This window comes from Cherax quadricarinatus, chromosome 62 (assembly GCF_038502225.1).
Source record: "Cherax quadricarinatus isolate ZL_2023a chromosome 62, ASM3850222v1, whole genome shotgun sequence".
NCBI lineage: Eukaryota > Metazoa > Arthropoda > Malacostraca > Decapoda > Parastacidae > Cherax > Cherax quadricarinatus.
Window position 1 is genome coordinate 14616564 of NC_091353.1, and position 26067 is coordinate 14642630.

The 26067-nt window shown below is 42.6% G+C and overlaps 1 protein-coding gene across 1 annotated transcript in view; it reads right to left on the reverse strand.

The window, feature by feature from the left end:
- Positions 1–8472: 8472 nt before the first annotated feature.
- The window catches only part of Rilpl (Rab interacting lysosomal protein like), a gene marked incomplete at its 5' end in the record, with an annotated part of 507005 nt that continues 489410 nt past the window's right edge, over positions 8473–26067 (reverse strand). Inside the window, 1 exon segment of the mRNA XM_070098456.1 lies at positions 8473–8680. Within this exon segment, the coding sequence (XP_069954557.1) occupies positions 8677–8680 (4 nt within the window).

The following is a 26067-nucleotide window of genomic DNA, read 5'->3' on the forward strand; positions in this document are numbered from 1 at the left end:
ATATAGGATAGCATAGTAGTATCATCCATATGCTTTAGACACGAGACCCCTTGTAGGCCTGTGGCTTTGTGTGACGTCACGGGATACACATGTGCAGGCTCATCCCTCTGTCCCGGTCTCACTCGGCGGCAGACCATCCAGGCGTAGACAGGCAAGGCACTGGGCTCCATTCCTCATCTCAGTCTGACAATATAGCTACCATCCTACAAGTGTGTCTACCTTAACCTACGATATCTCCATTAAGAACCCTTTACGATAACCAGACAGCTCCCTGAAGTACCAGACAGCTCCTTCAAATACCAGACAGCTCCTTCAAATACCAGACAGCTCCTTCAAATACCAGACAGCTCCTTCAAATACCAGACAGCTCCTTCAAATACCAGACAGCTCCTTCAAATACCAGACAGCTCCTTCAAATACCAGACAGCTCCTTCAAATACCAGACAACTCCTTCAAATACCAGACAACTCCTTCAAATACCAGACAACTCCTTCAAATACCAGACAGCTCCTTCAAATACCAGACAGCTCCTTCAAATACCAGACAGCTCCTTCAAATACCAGACAGCTCCTATGTGGAGGTGTTCTATCTTCAGGAAACTACTTGGAGTATACTTGGAGGGTGTTCCGGGGGTCAACGCCCCCGCGGCCCGGTCCATGACCAGGCCTCGCGGTGAATCAGAGCCTGATTAAGCAGTCTGTTGAAGCAAGACAAGTGTTTCCTGAGGCAGGTAAGGCGCACCCTGACTCGCTCACCCCATTGAGTGCATGGTAAGCAGTTACCACTGTGTGCATGGTAAGCAGGTACCACTGTGTGCATGGTAAGCAGTTACCACTGTGTGCATGGTAAGCAGTTACCACTGTGTGCATGGTAAGCAGTTACCACTATGTGCATGGTAAGCAGTTACCACTGAGCGCATGGTAAGCAGTTACCACTCTGTGCATGGTAAGCAGTTACCACCGTGTGGAATAAGACACTTGTGTACTGTTCAGGACGTTTATTAGACGAAACGTTCCGCCACGAGTGGCTTCATTATTGAATATATTCTTACTTGTACTAGTGGGCTCCGTCTGTCCTGGCGTCAACATCATCTGCGCCTCACCTCTAACAGTATACAAGTCTCCATACTGTTGATTCAGCTTCACATTGTTCCAGACTATGGGGCAGAACTCTTCTCCAGGCTGAGGGACTGACCACCTCAAAACTACGTCTTCAAGGTTAATGAACTAATTACATCGTCTTTACATCTCTACTGCTTCTGCTGCCTCCTCTGTGTTAGACTGATGAATCTATGAGTAATAACCAAACGCAGGATTGCGAAACACGACTGTTCAACTGTGGAGAAGCTAATTACTAGGACCTAGTACCACGATAAAAAACTTGCCAAAATGTGTTCAACAATGGTCGATTCTACACCAGAGCTTATAGCAATGCTTATAAAAGCAAATGATAGTCATATCTCTTATTAAACCAATTATGTCATATTATTGCTGTGTATTTCTCAAACATTCATTTTGCAAGTAAATATATTTCACCAGTGTTCCAATTAACATGCACACTACCGTAAATCAGTGTTTACTAGTACATATTTGTAACAATGTGACAGGTCTCACTGCTGCTGTAAGTCACAATCAACAAGGCTATCAGTGCCAATATGCCAACAGCTGTTCAAAGGATCTTACATTTCTTAGTAACCTGGCGTCTTAGTGCTGATTCTGGGGGTCATCGACCCAGCTGCGCGGTCACAGACCAAGTCTCTGCTGAATGCAAACCTACGTAGACACCACAACTTGGATGATCATCACCAGTTTGCAAGAGGCAGTCCTTGAACACACAAGGCTGGTAATGTCCTTGTATTCAAAGGTGTTGAAATTCTTCGTATCTTTTACGATTATTGGAATACGACAAATGTCGTTCCAATATTGGAATATGAAGACAAGTGGGCACAATTGAACTAGCAGCTGATATCTTTGGTGAGCAAGGTAATGGAGAAGATAATAAGGAAGGTGGTGAAGCACCTTGAGAAGTTGATAAATAAGACACTTGTGTAATATTCAGGTATGTTTATTCTGGAAACATTTCACTGGCTAGTGGCTTCTTCAGTTCAATGCAGAGAAAGGTGGATGAAGAGTTTGAGGTAATCAGTCCCTTAGCCTGGAGTTGATGTGTTCAGTCCATCAATCTTGATGAAAGTGCAGCATATTCACATTTATTTATACGTGATAGTCGGCAAGTGATCTGTAAGACAGGGATGTTAGACAGTACCTTAATCTTATAATAGTAGTAAAGAGCCTTCTAGACTGCTGCTTAGTGGAACATGACACAGTATTGCCATTTAAAAAGGCTTTTTGCTAGAAATGAACCATCCCAGTTGATCGAAAATCATGGAGTTAAGAGACACGTAAGTTCCTCCGTCTTCTAATAACATGTTCATTTTCCCACTATAATCTACCTTGTCCATAATTACTATCACATTTGTTTTGTCTGTTTCGTCAGGTGAAGTCCAGGATCTTTACTTAATTCATGGTATAACTTAAAAAAACTTGAATGACAGTTATGTTGGAGAGGTGTGAGCAAAGCTCACACCTCTCCAACATATGTTAAGTTATACCATGAATTAAGGAAATATCTACCTTATCCATAATTACTATCGCAAATGCAGTAGTAATTATGGACAAGGTAGATTATAGTGGAAAAATGAACATGTTATTAGAAGACGGGGAAATTTACGTACCTCTTAAAGCCGCCATTCTCATCCCTCTGTGCCTCCTGCACTAGGTGAATATACAAAGGCAGAGCAGAGGAGAAGCTGCAGTGTGTGATATTGAGGTGCAGTAAGATGGACTGCAGCATCAAGAGAGCAACTCGACAAACACTGGGAGCATCATGCATGACGGAGCACCTCAATCAATACTGCAGGCCGAGCACCACCAACACCACCAGGAAAACAGCAGAAGGAAGACAGAAGGATGAGCGTGGGAGGAAAAGGAGAGGCGGAGGAGTGTAAGAGCAGCAACAAAGAGTTAACAACACAGCAGTTATCAAAGAGATGAATAATCTCTGGAGACAAGCATCAGAAACTATACAGGGGGTAGAGGGTAGTAAAACAGAAGAGAGGTGATATATTAATGTAAGTTTACCTTCTTCGCAGAACACAAAACACCAACGAGAAACACACAAGAGTAAAGCATAAAGTGGAAGCAGTAGACAGCGGCAGCAGTGGAAGCAGAAGTACAGAGCAACAGTGGAAGCAACAGTAGAGAGCAGCAAGAGACACCTGCACTGGAAGACAAACAAAACGGATCAGTAGCAATGTACACAGACATTGCAAAAGCCATCAGCAAGTGCGACCAATGTGTGACAGCGCACAAAATGCGTGCAAAAGAAATTAACTGGAAAGTGGATAGATGGGCTTATAATTTTCTAACACACCAGATGAAAAGAATAACAGTGAACAAAGTAAATGCAGAGGCTGCCAGAGATAAAAGCTGCGTTTGTTCAAAGCACAGAGGCAATTATCTTTCTCTTCGCACCTGAGGTAGACAGAGACGTATCATAATTTGCAGACGATGATAGAATTTGTATGAGAGTGGTATCCACTCAGGACACAAAATACAGGAATAGAGAACATTGCGGCAGGCCTACTGGCCCATACAAGGCAAGTTCCTCTCAAAATCAACCATTCCCACGCACCTGAACCTCCAAGTTGACACAGTCTTTCAGTGGGCCACTGACAACAATGTAATGTTCAATGAGGACAAATTTCAGTTACTCAGCTAGGAAACAATTGAAATAAAAACTGGAACCGAGTAAGAACTGACAGGCTGGAAAACTAGAACTTTCAAAACAAGACATGCCAAAATAATGATGTGACTCGTGCACATTCAGACGAGACCTAAATTACTAAGAATGTCTGAAATCGCTTGGTCACTTGAGACGAAGACGAGGAAGACAAATCATAACTTACCTTGAAATTTCTGGATGCATTAAGAGGCGCGTGACTTTCCCTGTCTTCTAATATCATGTTTACTTTTCCACTATAATATACCCTATCCATAATTACTATCGCATTTGCTTTGTCTGTTTCGTAAGGTGAAGTCCAGGATCTTTCCTTAACTCATGGTATAACTTAACAAATCTTTGAGGACAATAGTGTTGGAGAGGTTTGAGCTTTTATCAGACCTCTATATCACAAATGTCCTCAAAGATTTAAGTTATACCAAGAATTAAGGAAAGCAAAACAAATGCGATAGTAATTATGGACAAGGTAGGTTATAGGGAAAAAATAAACATGATATAAGAAAACAGGGAAACTCACGCGCCTAAGTCCACATGTTGATAAGTTACACGCATGCGCAACACTTAGATATCTTCATTGTGGGAACGTTTCGCCACGCAATGGCTTCATCAACCACTGTGTGGCGAAAAGTTTCCTCATTCAAGATACCCAAGTGTTGCACATGTGTCTAATTTATTAACTTGTCGGTTCTCTGAACCATTCATCTACATTCCTGTGTGACACAGCAACATCTTGAGATCTTAATACAGAGAATTCCTCACTTGCCTAACCCTTGTGCACGACCTACTTCCACACTGGACAACTGTGACACCACCTACGACTGTTGCACCTCTCCTGCCTACGGTATATAAGCTGCTTCTCCGCACATATACTGTATTCTTTTCAAGATTGATGGACTGACCACATCGACTATAGGCTGAGGGACTGATTACCTCAAACTCCTCCTGTTCGTATGGACTGATAAAGCCACTGTGTGGCGAAACGTGTTGCACACATTGTGTCTAATTTATCAATATCCACAATATGAAGAATTAGACAAATGTGCAACATCGAAGTATCTTTATTTATAGACGTTTCGCCATCCAGTGGCTTTATCAATACAAATTCAAGGACATAAATGGAAGACAGTAGAACTATATACAAAAGATGAGGTAATCAGTCCCTCAGCCTTGGTGCTCTTCACACCAGCTCTAAGACTGAGGGACTGATTATCTTGTCTTTTCCTTGTATATGTTTCTACAGTCTTCACATTATGTCCTTGTATTGATAAAGTCACTGGATGGCAAAACGTCTACAATAAAGAAACCCAGATGTTGTACATGTGTCTAATACTTGATCTTGTCTATATTGTATACCATTCATGTACACACACAGATCTGTTTGTAACGTGAAGCCCACTGTGTGGGCGAAACGTATTCAATAAAAGATGGCACTATACTACATTTGTCTGTATTTCTTTGCAAGTCTCTGGTATGAGCAAGTTTGTGTCTGGTCCTCACTGAAGACTTAGAAACAGTCTTTTGTTTCTCTGTCCTTGTTAAAGAATACGTCATTGTTTGTTCTTTGTATCTTAATGCAGGAATGTTAAAAATGGATGATACTTTTATTATGTTTGTTTGGAATGGAAGGTTTTAAAATCCTCTGATACCTTTGACGGGTTTCTATAGTTTTGGTCCTCTGGTAGCCCGGCCATGGGCCAGGCTTGTCTGGTGTTTGATGTGAACTCACCTATATGTGGCTGCAGCGATCGAGTCACAGCTACTGGCCGTGTGTGTGCGTGCGCGTACTCACCTAGTTGTGGTTGCAGGAGTCGAGTAGTAGTTCCTGGCCCCCCTCTTCGCTGGTCGTTACCAGGGCCACTCTTTCCCTACTCCAAGAACTTTCTCGTATCTCTTCTTGAAGCTATGTATGGATCCTGCCTCTACTGCATCACTCTCCAGATTGTTCAACTTTCTCTCTCTCTGATGTACGCTCCTAATTCGCCTAATTGTGGTTGCAGGGGTCGATCCATAGCTCCTGGCCCCACCTCTTCACTGGTCGCTAGAAGGTCACTCTTCCTGCTCCATGAGCTTTATCATAACTCATCTTAAAACAATGTATGGATCCTGCCTCCACTCATCACTTTCCAGACAATTCCACGTCCTGACAACTCTGTGGCTGAAGAAATACTTCCTAACATCCTTTTGATTCATCTGAGCCTTCAACTTCCAGTTGTGACACCTTGTTTCTGTCTTCTATCTCTATAACAATTTCTCAGGGAAACAAGTTTGACGAGGATGGCACATTTATAGTGGGCAAGTTAGCATGCAAGACGCACATTTTGGCAGGAGCCTTGCCAGGCTCGTCTGGTGCTAGCCTGGTCAACCAGGCTGTTGCTGCTGCTGGTTCGCTGCCCCACATATCCATCACAGCCCGGTTGATCATGAGCAACGTTTCGGCTACGCGGTAGCCGTCTTCAGTCGAATAAACGAGTCACACGCATCAATTTATCGGTATTTTATCCCATTTTCAAATACACAGATTACATATACACCTCTGATATACCGGTGGCCTGGTGGCTAAAGCTCCCGCTTCACACACGGAGGGCCCGGGTTCGATTCCCGGCGGGTGGAAACATTCGACACGTTTCCTTACACCTGTTGTCCTGTTCACCTAGCAGCAAATAGGTACCTGGGTGTTAGTCGACTGGTGTGGGTCGCATCCTGGGGGACAAGATTAAGGACCCCAATGGAAATAAGTTAGACAGTCGTCGATGACGCACTGACTTTCTTGGGTTATCCTGGGTGGCTAACCCTCCGGGGTTAAAAATCCGAACGAAATCTCTTATCCAGAGTTTTCTTTTGACTAACGCATAATTTAGCGGGCGTAGTGCGCCTTATCAAGTCTCCCGCTAAAATACCTTCACGCCAGAACTTCCCAACCATAAAAAGTCTGAAGAACGTGACGTAAATGGTCTTCCAAACCATTTTTACTTGTAAATGGTCTTCTAAACCATTTTTACTTGTAAATGGTCTTCTAAACCATTTTTACTTGTAAATGGTCTTCTAAACCATTTTTACTTGTAAATGGTCTTCTAAACCATTTTTACTTGTAAATGGTCTCTAAACCATTTTTACTTGTAAATGGTCTCTAAACCATTTTTACTTGTAAATGGTCTTCTAAACCATTTTTACTTGTAAATGGTCTTCTAAACCATTTTTACTTGTAAGTGGTCTTCTAAACCATTTTTACTTGTAAATGGTCTTCTAAACCATTTTTACTTGTAAATGGTCTTCTAAACCATTTTTACTTGTAAATGGTCTTCTAAACCATTTTTACTTGTAAGTGGTCTTCTAAACCATTTTTACTTGTAAATGGTCTTCTAAACCATTTTTACTTGTAAATGGTCTCTAAACCATTTTTACTTGTAAATGGTCTTCTAAACCATTTTTACTTGTAAATGGTCTTCTAAACCATTTTTACTTGTAAGTGGTCTTCTAAACCATTTTTACTTGTAAATGGTCTTCTAAACCATTTTTACTTGTAAATGGTCTTCTGCACCATTTTTACTTGTAAATGGTCTTCCAAACCATTTTTACTTGTAAATGGTCTTCTAAACCATTTTTACTTGTAAATGGTCTTCTGCACCATTTTTACTTGTAAGTGGTCTTCTAAACTGCTTAAAAGTGTAAATGGCCTAAAACATTAAAACATGTAAATGGTCTTTTTAAACTATTTACAGATGTGACTGGCCTTTTTAAAAAATGCAGATGTGAACGGCCTGTTAAGTAAATTACAGGTGTAAATAACCTTTTAAATTTACAAGTGTAAATTATCCTTTAAATAATTTACAAGTGTAAATGGATTTTTAAACAATTTACATGTGTAAATGGTCTACAACATTTACAAACATAAATATCCTTTTAAACAATTCACAAGTGTAAATGGTCCTTTAAACAATTTATAGTGTAAATTAACCTTTAAACAATTTATACGTGTAAATGGCCTCTTAAATACTTTACATGTGTAAATGGCCTTTTAAATGTGTGTAAATGGCATTTTAAACAATTTATACGTGTGACTTTTTAAATCTATACGTGTAAATGATCTTTTTAAATAAGTGTAAATTACTTTTTAAACAATTTATACGTGAAAATTACCTTTTAAATATTTATACGTGTAAATAACCTTTTAAATAATTTACACGTGTAAATGGTCTTTTAAATTTATACGTGTAAATGGTCCTTTAAATAATTTATACGTGTAAATGGCCTTTTAGATAATTTGTGTAAATGGTCTTTTAAATAATTTATACATATATTTACAAATGTAAATGGCATTCTAAAACATTTACAATGTAAATGGCCTAAAAAATTTACATGGTGTAAATGGCCTAAAACATTTACAAGTGTAAATGGCCTAAAACATTTACATGGTGTAAATGGCCTAAAACATTTACAAGTGTAAATGGCCTAAAACATTTACAAGTGTAAATGGTCTTTTAATACATTTACAATTTAAATGGCCTAAACATTAACAAGTGTAGTCTTCTAAACCACTCACATTTGTAAATGGTTTTCTAATCCGCCAAAGTCTGTCCTCTGCGTTATAACTTTCCCGCCAAAATTTGTGCACTACGTTATAACTCTGCCGCCAAAATTTCCCTCCCTGGTGATAACTCACAGGTAAAAGGCCGGGACCGACGATAACTTTCCCGCCAAAAATATACATTAATGGGTGGTCCACTTACCTGGCGGCCAAATTATGGGTGACCGTTAAGAGCTCTGAGGGATAACACAGTGGAATGAATCAAGCTCACCGGTTCGAACCCCCAGATAACAGTGGGCAGAGTCAGGCCCTCTAGTTCGACCCCCGTCCCTGGTCCTCTCAACCATCACTCACCTAGAAAAAAAAAAACAGGAATAAGAATTACGTGATTCTGTTATATTGAGAAAACTTAACACAAGAATAATGCTATAATAAAAATCTATTTCTATAAGTAGATGATACAACTTATACAGACAATAACTGACATCAATGATATACTAAATTGAAAGTCACTGGTCATGTACAGCATTTCCCGTAACACTGGTTTTGTTCCCAGGATGCCACCCACACCAGTCCACTAACACCCAGGTACCTACTTACTGCCAGGTGTACAGAGACAGCAAGTGTCTTAAGGAAACACGTCCTAATGTTTCTACTCCCACCGGGCATCGAACCACGGATTCCAGGGTGCGAGAAGATTTCCCTACAAGTTGAGCTACAGGACTACTAACCCATGCTAGACACGGCTAACTCACACATGAAACAGCAAGGGGATTTTTCACATTTTTAACTTAAGTATTTTTATGCATTTGCAGTCACGACTTTATTGTGATTTCTTCCACCATATATATATATATATATATATATATATATATATATATATATATATATATATATATATATATATATATATATATATATATATATAATTGGTAAATTAGAAAATACTCATTTAAAATTAAGTCCTTTCTAAAATTTTCTCTTAAACGTTCAAAAACGCAGAAATTAATAATTTTGTACGAAAAGAACCAGAGAAACATGAACGCAATTTAACTTAGCCTAATCCACCTAAATATACTCTATACCGTCACTACACAACACTGTAGTGACCTTCACTACACAACACTGTAGTGACCTTCACTACACAACACTGTAGTGACCTTCACTACACAACACTGTAGTGACCTTCACTACACAACACTGTAGTGACCTTCACTACACAACACTGTAGTGACCTTCACTACACAACACTGTAGTAACCTTCACTACACAACACTGTAGTAACCTTCACTACACAACACTGTAGTGACCTTCACTACACAACACTGTAGTGACCTTCACTACACAACACTGTAGTGACCTTCACTACACAACACTGTAGTGACCTTCACTACACAACACTGTAGTGTAGTGACCTTCACTACACAACACTGTAGTGACCTTCACTACACAACACTGTAGTGACCTTCACTACACAACACTGTAGTGACCTTCACTACACAACACTGTAGTGACCTTCACTACACAACACTGTAGTGACCTTCACTACACAACACTGTAGTAACCTTCACTACACAACACTGTAGTGACCTTCACTACACAACACTGTAGTGACCTTCACTACACAACACTGTAGTGACCTTCACTACACAACACTGTAGTAACCTTCACTACACAACACTGTAGTGACCTTCACTACACAACACTGTAGTGACCTTCACTACACAACACTGTAGTGACCTTCACTACACAACACTGTAGTGACCTTCACTACACAACACTGTAGTGACCTTCACTACACAACACTGTAGTGACCTTCACTACACAACACTGTAGTGACCTTCACTACACAACACTGTAGTGACCTTCACTACAACACTGTAGTGACCTTCACTACACAACACTGTAGTGACCTTCACTACAACACTGTAGTAACCTTCACTACACAACACTGTAGTGACCTTCACTACAACACTGTAGTGACCTTCACTACACAACACTGTAGTGACCTTCACTACACAACACTAGTGACCTTCACTACACAACACTGTAGTGACCTTCACTACACAACACTGTAGTGACCTTCACTACAACACTGTAGTGACCTTCACTACACAACACTGTAGTGACCTTCACTACAACACTGTAGTGACCTTCACTACACAACACTGTAGTGACCTTCACTACACAACACTGTAGTGACCTTCACTACAACACTGTAGTACCCTTCACTACACAACACTGTAGTGACCTTCACTACACAACACTGTAGTGACCTTCACTACAACACTGTAGTGACCTTCACTACACAACACTGTAGTGACCTTCACTACACAACACTAGTGACCTTCACTACACAACACTAGTGACCTTCACTACACAACACTGTAGTGACCTTCACTACACAACACTGTAGTGACCTTCACTACACAACACTGTAGTGACCTTCACTACACAACACTGTAGTGACCTTCACTACACAACACTGTAGTGACCTTCACTACACAACACTGTAGTGACCTTCACCTTCACTACACAACACTGTAGTGACCTTCACTACACAACACTGTAGTGACCTTCACTACACAACACTGTAGTGACCTTCACTACACAACACTGTAGTGACCTTCACTACACAACACTGTAGTGACCTTCACTACACAACACTGTAGTAACCTTCACTACACAACACTGTAGTGACCTTCACTACACAACACTGTAGTGACCTTCACTACACAACACTGTAGTGACCTTCACTACACAACACTGTAGTAACCTTCACTACACAACACTGTAGTGACCTTCACTACACAACACTGTAGTGACCTTCACTACACAACACTGTAGTGACCTTCACTACACAACACTGTAGTGACCTTCACTACACAACACTGTAGTGACCTTCACTACACAACACTGTAGTAACCTTCACTACACAACACTGTAGTGACCTTCACTACACAACACTGTAGTGACCTTCACTAAACAACACTGTAGTGACCTTCACTACACAACACTGTAGTGACCTTCACTACACAACACTGTAGTAACCTTCACTACACAACACTGTAGTGACCTTCACTACACAACACTGTAGTGACCTTCACTACACAACACTGTAGTGACCTTCACTACACAACACTGTAGTGACCTTCACTACACAACACTGTAGTAACCTTCACTACAAAACACTGTAGTGACCTTCACTACACAACACTGTAGTGACCTTCACTACACAACACTGTAGTGACCTTCACTACACAACACTGTAGTGACCTTCACTACACAACACTGTAGTGACCTTCACTACACAACACTGTAGTGACCTTCACTACACAACACTGTAGTGACCTTCACTACACAACACTGTAGTGACCTTCACTACACAACACTGTAGTGACCTTCACTACACACCTTCACTACACAACACTGTAGTGACCTTCACTACACAACACTGTAGTGACCTTCACTACACAACACTGTAGTGACCTTCACTACACAACACTGTAGTGACCTTCACTACACAACACTGTAGTGACCTTCACTACACAACACTGTAGTGACCTTCACTACACAACACTGTAGTGACCTTCACTACACAACACTGTAGTGACCTTCACTACACAACACTGTAGTGACCTTCACTACACAACACTGTAGTGACCTTCACTACACAACACTGTAGTGACCTTCACTACACAACACTGTAGTGACCTTCACTACACAACACTGTAGTGACCTTCACTACACAACACTGTAGTAACCTTCACTACACAACACTGTAGTGACCTTCACTACACAACACTGTAGTGACCTTCACTACACAACACTGTAGTGACCTTCACTACACAACACTGTAGTGACCTTCACTACACAACACTGTAGTGACCTTCACTACACAACACTGTAGTGACCTTCACTACACAACACTGTAGTGACCTTCACTACACAACAGTACAGTGACCTTCACTACACAACACTGTAGTGACCTTCACTACACAACACTGTAGTGACCTTCACTACACAACACGGTAGTAACCTTCACTACACAACACTGTAGTGACCTTCACTACACAACAATGTAGTGACCTTCACTACACAACACTGTAGTAACCTTCACTACACAACACTGTAGTGACCTTCACTACACAACACTGTAGTGACCTTCACTACACAACACTGTAGTAACCTTCACTACACAACACTGTAGTGACCTTCACTACACAACACTGTAGTGACCTTCACTACACAACACTGTAGTGACCTTCACTACACAACACTGTAGTGACCTTCACTACACAACACTGTAGTAACCTTCACTACAAAACACTGTAGTGACCTTCACTACACAACACTGTAGTGACCTTCACTACACAACACTGTAGTGACCTTCACTACAACACTGTAGTGACCTTCACTACACAACACTGTAGTGACCTTCACTACACAACACTGTAGTGACCTTCACTACACAACACTGTAGTGACCTTCACTACACAACACTGTAGTGACCTTCACTACACAACACTGTAGTGACCTTCACTACACACTGTAGTGACCTTCACTACACAACACTGTAGTGACCTTCACTACACAACACTGTAGTGACCTTCACTACACAACACTGTAGTGACCTTCACTACAACACTGTAGTGACCTTCACTACACAACACTGTAGTGACCTTCACTACACAACACTGTAGTGACCTTCACTACACAACACTGTAGTGACCTTCACTACACAACACTGTAGTGACCTTCACTACACAACACTGTAGTGACCTTCACTACACAACACTGTAGTGACCTTCACTACACAACACTGTAGTGACCTTCACTACACAACACTGTAGTGACCTTCACTACACAACACTGTAGTAACCTTCACTACACAACACTGTAGTGACCTTCGCTACACAACACTGTAGTGACCTTCACTACACAACACTGTAGTGACCTTCACTACACAACACTGTAGTGACCTTCACTACACAACACTGTAGTGACCTTCACTACACAACACTGTAGTGACCTTTACTACACAACACTGTAGTGACCTTCACTACACAACATTACAGTGACCTTCACTACACAACACTGTAGTGACCTTCACTACACAACACTGTAGTGACCTTCACTACACAACACGGTAGTAACCTTCACTACACAACACTGTAGTGACCTTCACTACACAACAATGTAGTGACCTTCACTACACAACACTGTAGTGACCTTCACTACACAACACTGTAGTAACCTTCACTACACAACACTGTAGTGACCTTCACTACACAACACTGTAGTAACCTTCACTACACAACACTGTAGTGACCTTCACTACACAACACTGTAGTAGCCTTCACTACACAACACTGTAGTGACCTTCACTACACAACACTGTAGTAACCTTCACTACACAACACTGTAGTAACCTTCACTACACAACACGGTAGTGACCTTCACTACACAACACTGTAGTAACCTTCACTACACAACACGGTAGTGACCTTCACTACACAACACGGTAGTAACCTTCACTACACAACACGGTAGTAGCTCCTGCTTCGGATTTACCTTCATGCAAGTTTGGGTGTTGTATGCTGGCTTCTGGGCAGATGATGATGTAGAAAAAGCTGGTGTGGTACTTCAGTACATTCAAGTTCGCCTCCCAATGCAGGCATTTAAATCCCTGGAGCCAGAAGATATGGTATGGTCTGAAGGATTACTTTTTTTTGGTGGTGGGAAGTAAAGGTAATTTTTGTGTATGCTGCTGTTACATTTTCCATTTACAACTAATTGCGCAGAAGTCTTCACTCCAGCACTTCACAAGATGTGGAGTGGCCCCACATATTTAAGGTTCTCTCCAGTTGATCTGGAGTTTGGCTCTACACTGGATGATGTCAGGACCTCTCCAGAAGATGTGGAGTCTGGTCTTGCACTGGACAATGTTAGGACGCCTCCCTTCAACACCAGGGTACAAAGGTACCTGGTGTTCTTACATCGACTATTCGTTGCCTATCTAACAAGGCGCAGATCTACAAGTTGGACTACCGATCAGCTGGCACTACAGTCCTCTACATTACAAGACCAGCTGGCACTACAGTCCTCTACATTACAAGACCAGCTGGCACTACAGTCCTCTACATTACAAGACCAGCTGGCACTACAGCCCTCCAGTGGTCTTCTATGGCAGGCTCAATCCTTCGCATCCCATATGAGGGCTCTAACACCACATGCCAAACAAGCTCTCCAAATGTGATTATCTGTGAGGAATATTAGTGTTAAAAGTTATTTTTGGCGAGATATTTTGAGCCATATTCACGGTAATCTTTATATTATAGATGGTGAACGATATTTTTATATTATTTTTGAGGAATACTGATCTTTTATTTTATTTTGATTTGAGGAATATTGATATTTTATTTTGATTTGAGGAATATTGATCTATTATTATGATTGGAGTAACTGTATCAGTATAAAAACATTCCAGCCAGAGTAGAGAATAGGGAAGTGCGGCACGAGAGAGATGTTTGTGTTGATCTATCGTTAACCTGTTATTTAAGACGTGAGTCAAGGGTTTGGCAGAGTGAGTAGAATGATAGTAGAGATATAGTTATGCTAATGTATGGAAGAAACTACAAGATCTGAGAGATGGTCATGTCGATGACCCATAAAAGGCTTAACGCTAGTGTCTTTTAATACAATAATAATTAAAGGACAGTGTTGTGATGGTACGGATGAATCATTACAAGACCAGAAAGGCGAAGTCTGAGCTACCATCTTCACGAGTAAATGCTTAGTGAAGTACCAAACTTTGATGTGACAGTGTTGTGAGAAACTGTACTTTGTAATTGAGTGTTATGCTGGGTAAATTACCGAGTGTTATGCAAGGTATTAGTGTGATGAAAAGTAAGTTTGTTATCTAAGGAACGAAGAGAGTTAAGATTTGTAAGACTGGAAATAGAGAAAGTAAACAGCAGGAGATTTCACAGGAAGAGTGTGTTTGGGAGAGATCAAAGTCCGAGTAGCATGTAAGCTGAGCTTGTGGAATCAGAAGACTAGCCAAGGCGAGACAATGATTTTCAATAAGATGAAATTTCCAAGAAAACAGTTACAAATAAGAAAGTAAAGGAGAGAGAGAAAAAAAAACAAATTTTCTTAACTGAGGAAGCATGGTAAATAGTGAATGTACGTGCCACTGTGCATTGGTTTGCGATAAACGAAAACAAAAACGGATGCAGCCGAGGGACTGACATGTTTGTCAAGGAAAGGAAGTAAAGAGTTAGATTCCCATTCAGCTTTAAACTTGACTGAAGGAGCAAGATTGTTAACTTCAAAGCTAAATAGAAATCTAACTTTTTGCTTCGTAACCTTGATATCCATTGCTTGGTTACAGGCTGTTCTTGTTCCGTTTATTATGTCCCCACGCACAGTGGCATGTACATTTACTACTGTTCTCACCATCCTCACTCTTTCAAGAATTGAATTCTTACTTCTCTCCTAAACCGTCACCTCCGCATTTGTGACCCTTATTCCGTCGACTACAAATTTCCTCGCAAATCGTTCTCTGGTCTCGGCTACTCTTCCAGTACCATAAACTCTGCCTTGTCACCAGCTAAACGGACTTTCTTCTCTGCCAAACTTTCTACTCATGTGAACTCTTCTGTTTTTTGCCTTCTCTTATATTTCCAGTCTCCTAAATCTTCTGCTGCTTATACATCAAACTTATTGGTGGGATTTGAATCCATGGCAATGGATTAGTTTTTGATTCATTAGCAACTGAAATTTCACAGTTGCGTTTAGCCTTTCTAATCCCCCCTATTGTACTTCACTTTTAAAATGAACATATTAGTCAATAAGGTTAACCTCTCACTTTTGATGTGCCTAGAAATTCCTCTTTTCTCTCCCAACAGGAGCTTTAGTCCATTAATCTATCTAGTGTCTTTGTAGGCGAAACGTTTCGAAATAAAGATACCTAACTGTTGCATATGTGTCTTACCTAACAACCTGTCGGTATTTTATACCATTTTAATGTTCACTAGTGTCTTCTTATTTGACCTAATTTCTCTCTGGGGAATATATATACCCTATGCATGTTGTACATTATTAACAAAAAATTCATAAATGCAGATCCCTTCGTTATCATATGTATGATCATCATCAATATAATCATTAGCTAGATTACCCCATTCGAAATTAGACAGGTGTTCACCATTCTTCTTTGAACTGGACTAATGAAGCCACTGTGTGGCGAAACGTTTCCACAATAAAGATACCCAAGTGTCTGATTTATCAACTTGTCCATTCTCTGAACCATTTATCTACATTCGGATATTGTACTTCCCCCAATCCGGTATTTCTGTCATTAGGATGGATATATCTCTTGATGCTATCTCACTAGTTTGGCTGGTTTCTCCGCACACTTGCTCAAACGAGTCCTCAGGCGTGTCCTTGAACATCACTGTGTCCGTTTCAAAAGCCACGTCATGTGGGTGTGCGCGCGAGCTCAAAGGGAAGGGAACTAGAACCTATGAGCATTGCTTTTTAGAACAGTTTGTGACAGAACCAACTACAGGAAACAATCTGCTTGACTTGGCTCTTGCCAACAAAGAGTCACTAATTAATAGTCTTGAAGTTAATGATGAGCTTGGGAAAAGTGATCACAAATCACTTAGTTTCAATATTATCATGGAATTACCCAGATAACTGCAATCAAATCTCTGTCCCACACTTTTGCTTGGCCGATTTCATGGGACTGAAAAATTACCTGGGTAGGCTAAATTGGGAAGACCTGACGATGGGTCAGGAAGGTGCATAGTTCAGAGCATAGTTCTAGCTGCCCAGACAACTTTTGTTCCGAGTAGAGAAATTCGATCGAACAAAACTGATCCCAAATAGATGAACAATAGATTAAAACATCTCACTGGTCAAAAGAGAGGCATATATAAGCGTATCAAAAGAGGGGATGAGCAGTTAAGAAATCAATATATTCAATTAAAGAGAAATAACAAAAAGGAATAAGAAAAGCAAATAGGGATTATGAGGCTAAGGTCGCAAGGGATTCGAAGACTAACCCAAAAAGGTTCTTTCAGTTATACAGAAGTAAGATTAGGGACAAGATAGGCCCACTTAAGAGTAACTCAGGTCAGATCACTGACAGTGACAAGGATATGTGTGAAATTTTCAATACTTACATCCTCTCAGTTTTTACCCAGGAAAATACTAGTGAAATTCCTGAAATAATAGATTATGTAGAACAGGACAATAATAAACTATGCACGATTGCAGTAACTAGTAACATGGTCCTCGGACAAATAGGGAAATTAAAACTTAACAAATCCCCAGGCCCTGATGAATTGTTTGCAAGGGTGTTAAAGGAATGTAAAGAGGAACTTAGCATACCTTTGGCTAATCTTATCAACATATTACTACAAACTGGCACAGTGCCTGATAAGTGGAAAATGGCAAATGTAATACCTATTTACAAGGCAGGTGACAGGCCCTTAGCTTCGAACTATACTCCAATAAGCCTGACCTCCATAGTGGGAAAATTTATGGAGTCAATAACTGCCCAAGTAATTTGTAGCCATCTTGATAGGCATAGATTGATTAATGAATCTCAACACGGTTTTACAAATAGGCGTTCCTGTCTTACAAATTTACTAACTTTCTTCACTAAGGTATTTGAGGAGGTAGATCATGGCAATGAATATGATATTGTGTATATGGACTTCAGTAAGGCTTTCGATAGAGTTCCGCATCAGAGGCTATTGAGGAAAGTTAACACACGGAAGAGAAGGAGAAATTTTTTCATGGATAGAGGCATGGCTGACAAATAGGCAGCAGAGAGTTTACATAAATGGGGAGAAATCAGAATGGGGGTACGTCACAAGCGGTGTTCCGCAGGGGTCAGTGTTGGGCCCCCTGTTGTTCACAATTTACATAAACGACATAGATGAGGGAATAAATAGCGACATAAGCAAATTTGCTGATGATACCAAAATAGGCTGGCCATTTCATTCTAATGAGGACACTAGAGCACTCCAGGATGATTTGAATAGACGTGCAATTGTCGGAGAAGTGGCAGATGCAGTTTAATATAGACAAATGCAAAGTTCTAAATGTTTGACAAGAAAATAACTATGATACATATAAACTCAATAATGAAGATCTTAATACTACTGGTCTCGAAAAGGATTTAGGAGTTCTGGTTAGCAGTAATCTAAAACAAAGACAACAGTGCATTAGTGTTGGCAATATAGCTAACAGAATCCTTGGCTTCATATCTAGAAGTATAAATAACAGGTTGTTCTCCAATTCCATATATCCTTGGTTAGGCCTCATTTAGATTATGCTGCACAGTTCTGGTCACCGTATTACAGAATGGATATAAAAGCACTGGAAAACGTACAGAGGATGACAAAGTTGATCCCATGTATCAGAAATCTTCCCTTGTGAGGATAGACTGAGGGCCCTGAATCTGCACTCTCTAGAAAGGCGTAGAATTAGGGGGAATATGATCGAGGTGGATAAATGGAAGACAGGAATAAATAAAGGGGATGTAAATAGCGTGCTGAAATTTTCTAGCCAAGACAGGACTCGCAGCAATGGTTTCAAGTCGGAAAAATTCAGATTTAGGAAGGATATAGGAAAGTACTGGTTTGGTAATAGAGTTGTGGATGAGTGGAACAAATCCCAGAGTACAGTTATAGAGGCTAAAACGTTGTGTAGTTTCAAAAATAGGTTAGATAAATACATGAATGGGTGTTGGTGAGAGTTGGACCTGACTAGCTTGTGCTACTAGGTCTGATGCCGTGCTCCTTAAGTGGAAGTGACCTGACTAGGTGGGTCATTGGACTAAGCCGCGGTTGGGGGACATGGACCTGCTTCGCATGGGTCAGTAGGCCTCCTGCAGTGTTCCTTCTTTCTTATGTTCTTATAAGAATGGAGGAAAACTGCAGGAGGCTTACTGGCCTATACTTGGTTGGGTTTGTTAGATAAAAGGATACAGGTGCAACTAATGTGACAATTTATTGTGGCAACGTTTCGCTCTCCAGGAGCTTTGTCAAGCCGTTTCAAACAATACATGGACACAGAGGTGTAGTAGTTGTAATACATGTGGTAGAAAAGTCAGCATGTCCCTATGTAAAACTGTTATAAAAGGTATTGCTTGGGAAGGATAGGTTGGGCAAAATTTCTGGTTGTATTTGAAAAGGTTTGTTTCAGTGTTCCTCCTCTGTTATGTTCTTATGTAGTATGAGCAGCAACTACGTGATAGCAGGATTTACTGTTTTGAGAAGGATTCTTGCTAAGACTTCAGAAATGATGAAGCTGCCTTTGTTTTGTGTTAGAAACAGAGATTAATGATGATTCTAGGCATTTATGTCTGCAGAAATTAGGTTCTCTGATCACTAGTCGGGCGTCATTGAATTTCATGAGGTTATTGGTGGAATTTCGGTGTTGAACATAAGAAAATATGAACGAACACTGCAACAGGCCTACTGACCCATGCGAGGTAGGTCCAATTCTCCCACCAGCCTAAGCCAATGCCTTAACCTACTCATGTATGTATAATGTTTGCCAAGATCGTAGTCCTGGCACGGGTCTCAATCTTGCGACGACCCGTCTCTGGCTCACGAGGGAGAAAGGTTTCTACAATGATGCGACATATCAAGCACTATTCTGGTCAGTTCAACTGGTGCATCTCATAAACGACAACACCATATGTACTCCTAACTATGGACACTAGCGAAGAGGTGGATATGTCGTTATCACAGGTAACAGCTTGTCTGGTTCGTTGACTCCATGGTACACTAGTGTGGCCGCAGTTATCTCTGGGTCCTCTTCGGGAAGGAATATCACTCCTAGTTGCCTGCGGAGTGTCTCAGTAACTTTGCACTCCAGAAGAGTGTTAGGGGCCGCTGGACAACATGCTGACAGTACTTGCACATCTCCTCAGCCTTGTCTACCATCATCTTGGCTGTGGGAAAGCCCAAACGAAGCTGATGGATGGCAGTACACTGCGCTCTGGACCAGCTTCTATCATATGGAGGGAGTTCTTCCAGAGTCGCTGCTCAGTACCACTGTTGAGATGGGGTATCACCTAAGACCTCCCCCATAAGTTTCATGGCTCTGGCAACCACCAGTTTGGTCTGTCGTAGGCTGATGGGGACAGTAATCCCAACATGTGGATAGTCTGTTGCTGCCTGGGCTGCATCATCTGCCACCTCATTTCCCCGGATGCCAGCATGGCTGGGGATCCAGTTCAATGTCGATCTGTTACCCTGAACTTCTAAGGCTGTCATTATGCTCAGGATCAATGTGATGAGGTGAACATTGTCCTGTGGTTGAGGATGGGAGAGGGCACTGATTGCAGAGGTGGAATCATACATGTTGACAGGTCGGAGTCGATGTCGTAGGGCATGTGGCAATGCCTGCTGAATCGCCACCAGCTCAGCTTGAAGGATCGTGCAGTGGTCAGGGAGTCGCCAACCTTGTGTGTGACCATTGTGGTACAGTCCAGCTGCTGCTCTCTTCCTGTCAGGGTCGACAGAACCATCTGTGAAATACACTGCACATGTGCCTCCCTCTGCCAGTGCCATGCTTGTCTCAGCATGATTGCTGAGGGTGTCTTGACTGCAGAGACGCTTAGAGATGGGTAGCTGCATGATGCAAACATCGGCTGGATCTGGGCGCCAGGGAGGTGGTGGATGGTACCCAGCAACATGAAGGTCACAACTCTTCTCAAGGAGTAGTTGTATAGGCAGCAGCTTCCGCCCAGCAGAACAAAACGAATGAATCCAAGAGTAGTCCGTGAAGAGTGTGGGATCTTGTGTCATGGTTGTCAATATCCATCTCCTTAGTGGGGTACCTTGCTGCCGGTGCAGAATCGTGGCTACTTTGCAGGCATTTATGTTTCTTACTCTGTCAGCCAAGGAAGGAAGCCGGGCCTCAGATCTGAGACATACTGTGTTGGTCCAGAAGGGGGCCCCAAGCATAGTTCCTATCGCCTGGTTTTGTACGACCTCCACCCCTTGCCTGCTCTGCAGGAAGAGATGAGCTAACGCCGGTGCACCGTAGTCAATAAGCGAGCGTATAGCTTGTATATAGTACAAGCGAAGTACATCTTTGCTTGCCCCCGCACGGTGCCTCATCATGGCTCTCATGGCGTTGAGTCTGAGTAGAGCATGGGACCTGACATACTCGGCCTATTTCTGAAAGGTCAGCTTTTTATCAATGAAGATTCCCAAGTACAGGTAGGAGCTTGTCCACTCAAGTTCTATATCCTGAATACATAATCTATTCACAGGATCTGGTCCCTTGAACATCATTGCAAGAGATTTCTCGGCCGAGATCTTGAGGCCTAGTTCCTTGCAAGACTGCATAATTAGGTCCAAAGCTCTCTGAGCCTGTCGCTCTAAATTGCCTTTCCCATTCACTACGAGTGCAAGATCAGCATAGCTGAGGAGCTGCATACCACTATGAAAGGGAAGGCTCACAAGTTCCTGCATAAGGATGTTAAACAGGGTAGGACTGAGCACATCTCCTTGTGTCATGCCATTTTCAAGGGTTTTAAAGGAAGAGTAGTGTCTCTGAAAGCTGACACAGGCCTGCCTGCCCCTAAGGTAGGAAGGGAATCAAAGGACGCCTCCAGGCCAGGAGGCGTCCTTTGATTCCCTTCCAAGCTAGTATTGCTAGAATTGCTGTGGGGCTGGCTAGCTCAAATGCCTTCTCAAGGTCGAGGTAGACGATACTAGGTTTTTCTGGCTTAGTAGAATGGTTATGCACTCTGCTGTACCCACCCCTTTGGTGAAGCCAAATATGTGATGATGAGAGGGTCCAAGTTCCCATAGGAGACGGTTTAACACCATCCTTTCAGCAGTCTTGGCTAAGCAGCTGGTCAGCGATATGGGTCTCATACTGCCTGGGTCCTTGGAATTGGTACGATGGTAGCTTTCTCCCAAGCTGTTGGGAGTGTTCCGGCCCTCCAAGACTTGTTAATGACGTCTAGTATGGCCTCCCATCCACTCTGCCCAGCCCGTGCAATCATGGAGTACGTAACACCATCGATGCCCGGGGCAGTGTCACCTGTGTTCTTAATAGCATGTCGGAGTTCCAAGTCCCTGAGGTCATCAGTCACATCTTCCGACTCACATGCAGCTTGTATCGTTAGCTGGCGCTGTGGCAGAAGATCCGTCTGTATATTCCCGATGTCCTGTGGGAGCCGAGTGGAGGTTCCCCTGGAAGTGAAAAGCTCCACTAGTTTCTCAGCTTCCTGGGATGGGTTTGGGTGTGCTGGTGGCCTCAGCTTGCTCTTGCCAGTTGCTATGTTGAACTTGCCCCATATCTCAGATAAGGTGGTGTGATGCCCCAATGTTGAGCACCACTCCAGCCATTTCTCAGTTTTTACTTTGAGAGAGAGACTGCGGGCATGCTGCACAATGGCTCTCAGAGTATTCCTGTTCTCTGCCATAGGGTTACGCCTGTATAGCTTCCTAAAAGAGTTGATGCAGTGGTTCTGCTCCCGCACCTCGTCGTTGTAGAACCACCAGTCTCTTTAGGAGCGTACTGACCATCTGCCGGAATACGCTCTGTTGTTCCGTGGAGTTGATTGTGTTGCAAATAAGATCCATGAACACCTTGATGAGTGCTACGAGATCCTCCCTGGTGAGGGTCTGCTTTGGGGTTGGATATTACGTGGGCTGTTATGGTCTGTAGGGACTGCTGAGGGTTCGATTTCTTTATTGTATGCACTGTGGTCTGTTGCTGTATACCAGGCTGGGTAGCCAGGATCTGCTGGTGAGGTGTCAGTTGAGCCTGCAAAGCGTCTGTACCTGGTAAGGAGTGCCTGTGTTGTCGTGCTATGGCCGGTGGGGGCTCGTTTAGTGCTGCCTGCTGATCACATTGATCAGATGTACCCTTTTGACACCTCCTGTTCCTCTTGTTTCTGTTTCTTCGTTGAGGTAGGGGTGCAGGAGGTTCTTGACCTTGATGCCTGGTTGAGGCTTCGAGGGTTGGGAATTCCTGGGCATTGAGTTGGGTTAGCTGATGAGAGATCTGCGGTATGGCAGAGTTCCCTGCACCCATCGTCTGCTGGGAGTGATAATCCGTCGTAGCCTGTTGCCGAGTTTTTGGTGTCTTCCAGACTCCTTGGATTTTGGCAAGCCTCTTGGGGCATTGAGGATTCCAGGCATGGTGTTTCTGCCTGCAGTTCGGGCATTGTGGAGTGGGTGGCAATGCATTTTTCAGCTTGGTGATGCATTCCTCGGTAGGGTGGTGCTGGCTGCAGACACGCAGATTACTCTGTTTGGACAGAGTGCACCCAGGTGTCCATAACACTGACACTTGAAACAGCAAACTGGTTCTGCTGTGAAGGTCCTGACATCATACCTGCCCCAAGAACCGAGGTCCAGCTGGGATGGCAGTGGTCCTGCATGCTGAATGAGGACCTGTAGGGTTGGTGCGTTGCCTGCCTTCTTTGCCTCGAGACGTTGAGCTGACACCACACTGGGGTGAGCTGCTACTGCCTCGATGGGCATCATCAGCGGGTATCGCATCACTACACCCTTAGTAATCTGCCGAGAGTCCAGTTCCTCCAGGGTGAATGAGCGATCTGTTTCCATGACTCTCTTCAAGGTGGTGTACATTTCCTTGTTGAGAGGAGTCAATATTGGTTCTCCCCTCAAGTTGAACCATATCTTGAACTTCAGGTTGTGTCATGATGAAACAATGCCATAGTGGGTTCTGTGGTCCCTGTAAGACTTCACCTTGAATTTGCCAGGTCGGTTGAGCTGGTTTGCCTGCTCCTTGGACGGATGGCACTTCTTCTTGTTGTCCACAGGGATCCATCCCTCTTGGTTTTCGGGGGGTGGGGTGTTTATTTCCTCCCCAGTATCCATATTCACTGGCTCCATGGTTGGAACTGTCAGATCTGCTACAATGTGAGCAGGATCTTCCTCTTCCTCTGATGACACGAAGTGGTCTCACAACATCTTCGCTAGAATTGCGCTCCACATTTCTAAATCCGAGTCCTCCGTCGTGTTCATGGAGCATCGTGGCCTCTTCGGCAGAAGCCATGTGCCTATCTTGTGATAAGGTAGTGAACTCCGTGAACCGAGTGTGTGAACTGAGTCCGTCTGAGGATATGTGCCGAGGATATCTGCTTAACCTACTCAGGTCAGTCACATTCACTTAAGGGAGGAGCACGGCATCTGACCTAGCAGCACAAGCTAGTCAGGTCCAACTCACACCCATTCATGTATTTATCCAACCTATTTGTAAAACTACACAACGTCTTAGTTTTATGATGGTACTCGGGAGTTTGTTCCACTCATCTACAACTCTATCACCAAACCAGTGCTTTCCTATATCCTTCCTGAATCTGAATTTTTCCAACTTAAAACCATTCCTGCAAGTCCTCTCTATGCTAGATATTTTTAGCAGGCCATTTACATCCCCTTTATTAATTCCTGTTTTCCATTTATACACCTCAGTCATATACCCCCTAATTCTACGCCTTTCTAGAGAGTACAGATTCAGGGCCCTCAGTCTGTCCTCATAGGGAAAATTTCTGAAACATGGGATCAACTTTGTCATCCTCCTTTGTATGTTTTCCAGAGCATTTATATCCATTCTGTAATATGGGACCAAAACTGTGCAGCATAATTTAAATGAGGCCTAACCAAGGATATATAGAGTTGAAGAACAACCTGAGGACTTCTATTGTTTATACTTCTTGCTATGAAGCCAAGGATTCTGTTAGCTTTATTGCGAACACTTATGCACTGTTGTCTTGGTTTCGAATTACTGCTAACCAGAACTCCTAAATCCTTTTCGCAATCCGTAATATTAAGATCTACATTATTTAGTTTATATGTGGCATGGATATTTTCCTATCCAACATTTAGAACTTTGCATTTGCCTATATTAAACTGCAGGCGTTGTTCAAAGTTATCGTTCCAATGTGCGTTAATGTGTTCATTGAGGGGTGTTTCGAGTTCCTTGCTGTTTCACCTATATACTGTATATCCTGTCACAGCCTCCACAAGGTATAGTGTAAAATCCTGCATTGACTGGTTCGTGGTAGTTCGATTTTGTCCTGGTTAGATCCTTTATGGAAGTGCTGGACGCGATGACGACTCCACAAAATCAATGCGCGAGACACACACACACACACACACACACACACACACACACACACACACACACACACTAACTGGGAACTGTGACCAGTGTATGTGTTTCCACAAGTATCAATGTTCACGTCTATGATAAACAGTTTACAAATAAATCTTTCGCGGCGACTCTGTTTTTCACGTCTAAATAAATACTATCTGACATTCCATTTATGAATTCCTGACAGTGATATTATGTAAGATTTTTATGACTATGTAAGACATTTCTGATTATTATATTATATATAAAAACAAGCCACGAGGGGGTGGGAAATCTCTAGCTCAAGTATTTTCATACTTCTTAGTGTGTCATCAGCAGCTGTATAATGTTACAAGAGTAGCAACTGAAGAAATGAGGGGAAGTTTTCTCAAGGTAGGGTAGCGTGGGGTGGCGGCGGCGGCGGCGGCGGCGGCAGCGGCAGCAGCAGCAGCAGCAGCAGCAGCAGCAGCAGCAGCAGCAGCAGCAGCAGCAGCAGCGGCGGCGGTAGCAGCAGCAGCAGCAGCAGCAGCAGCAGCAGCAGCAGCAGCAGCAGCAGCAGCAGCAGCAGCAGCTGCAGCTGCTGCGGA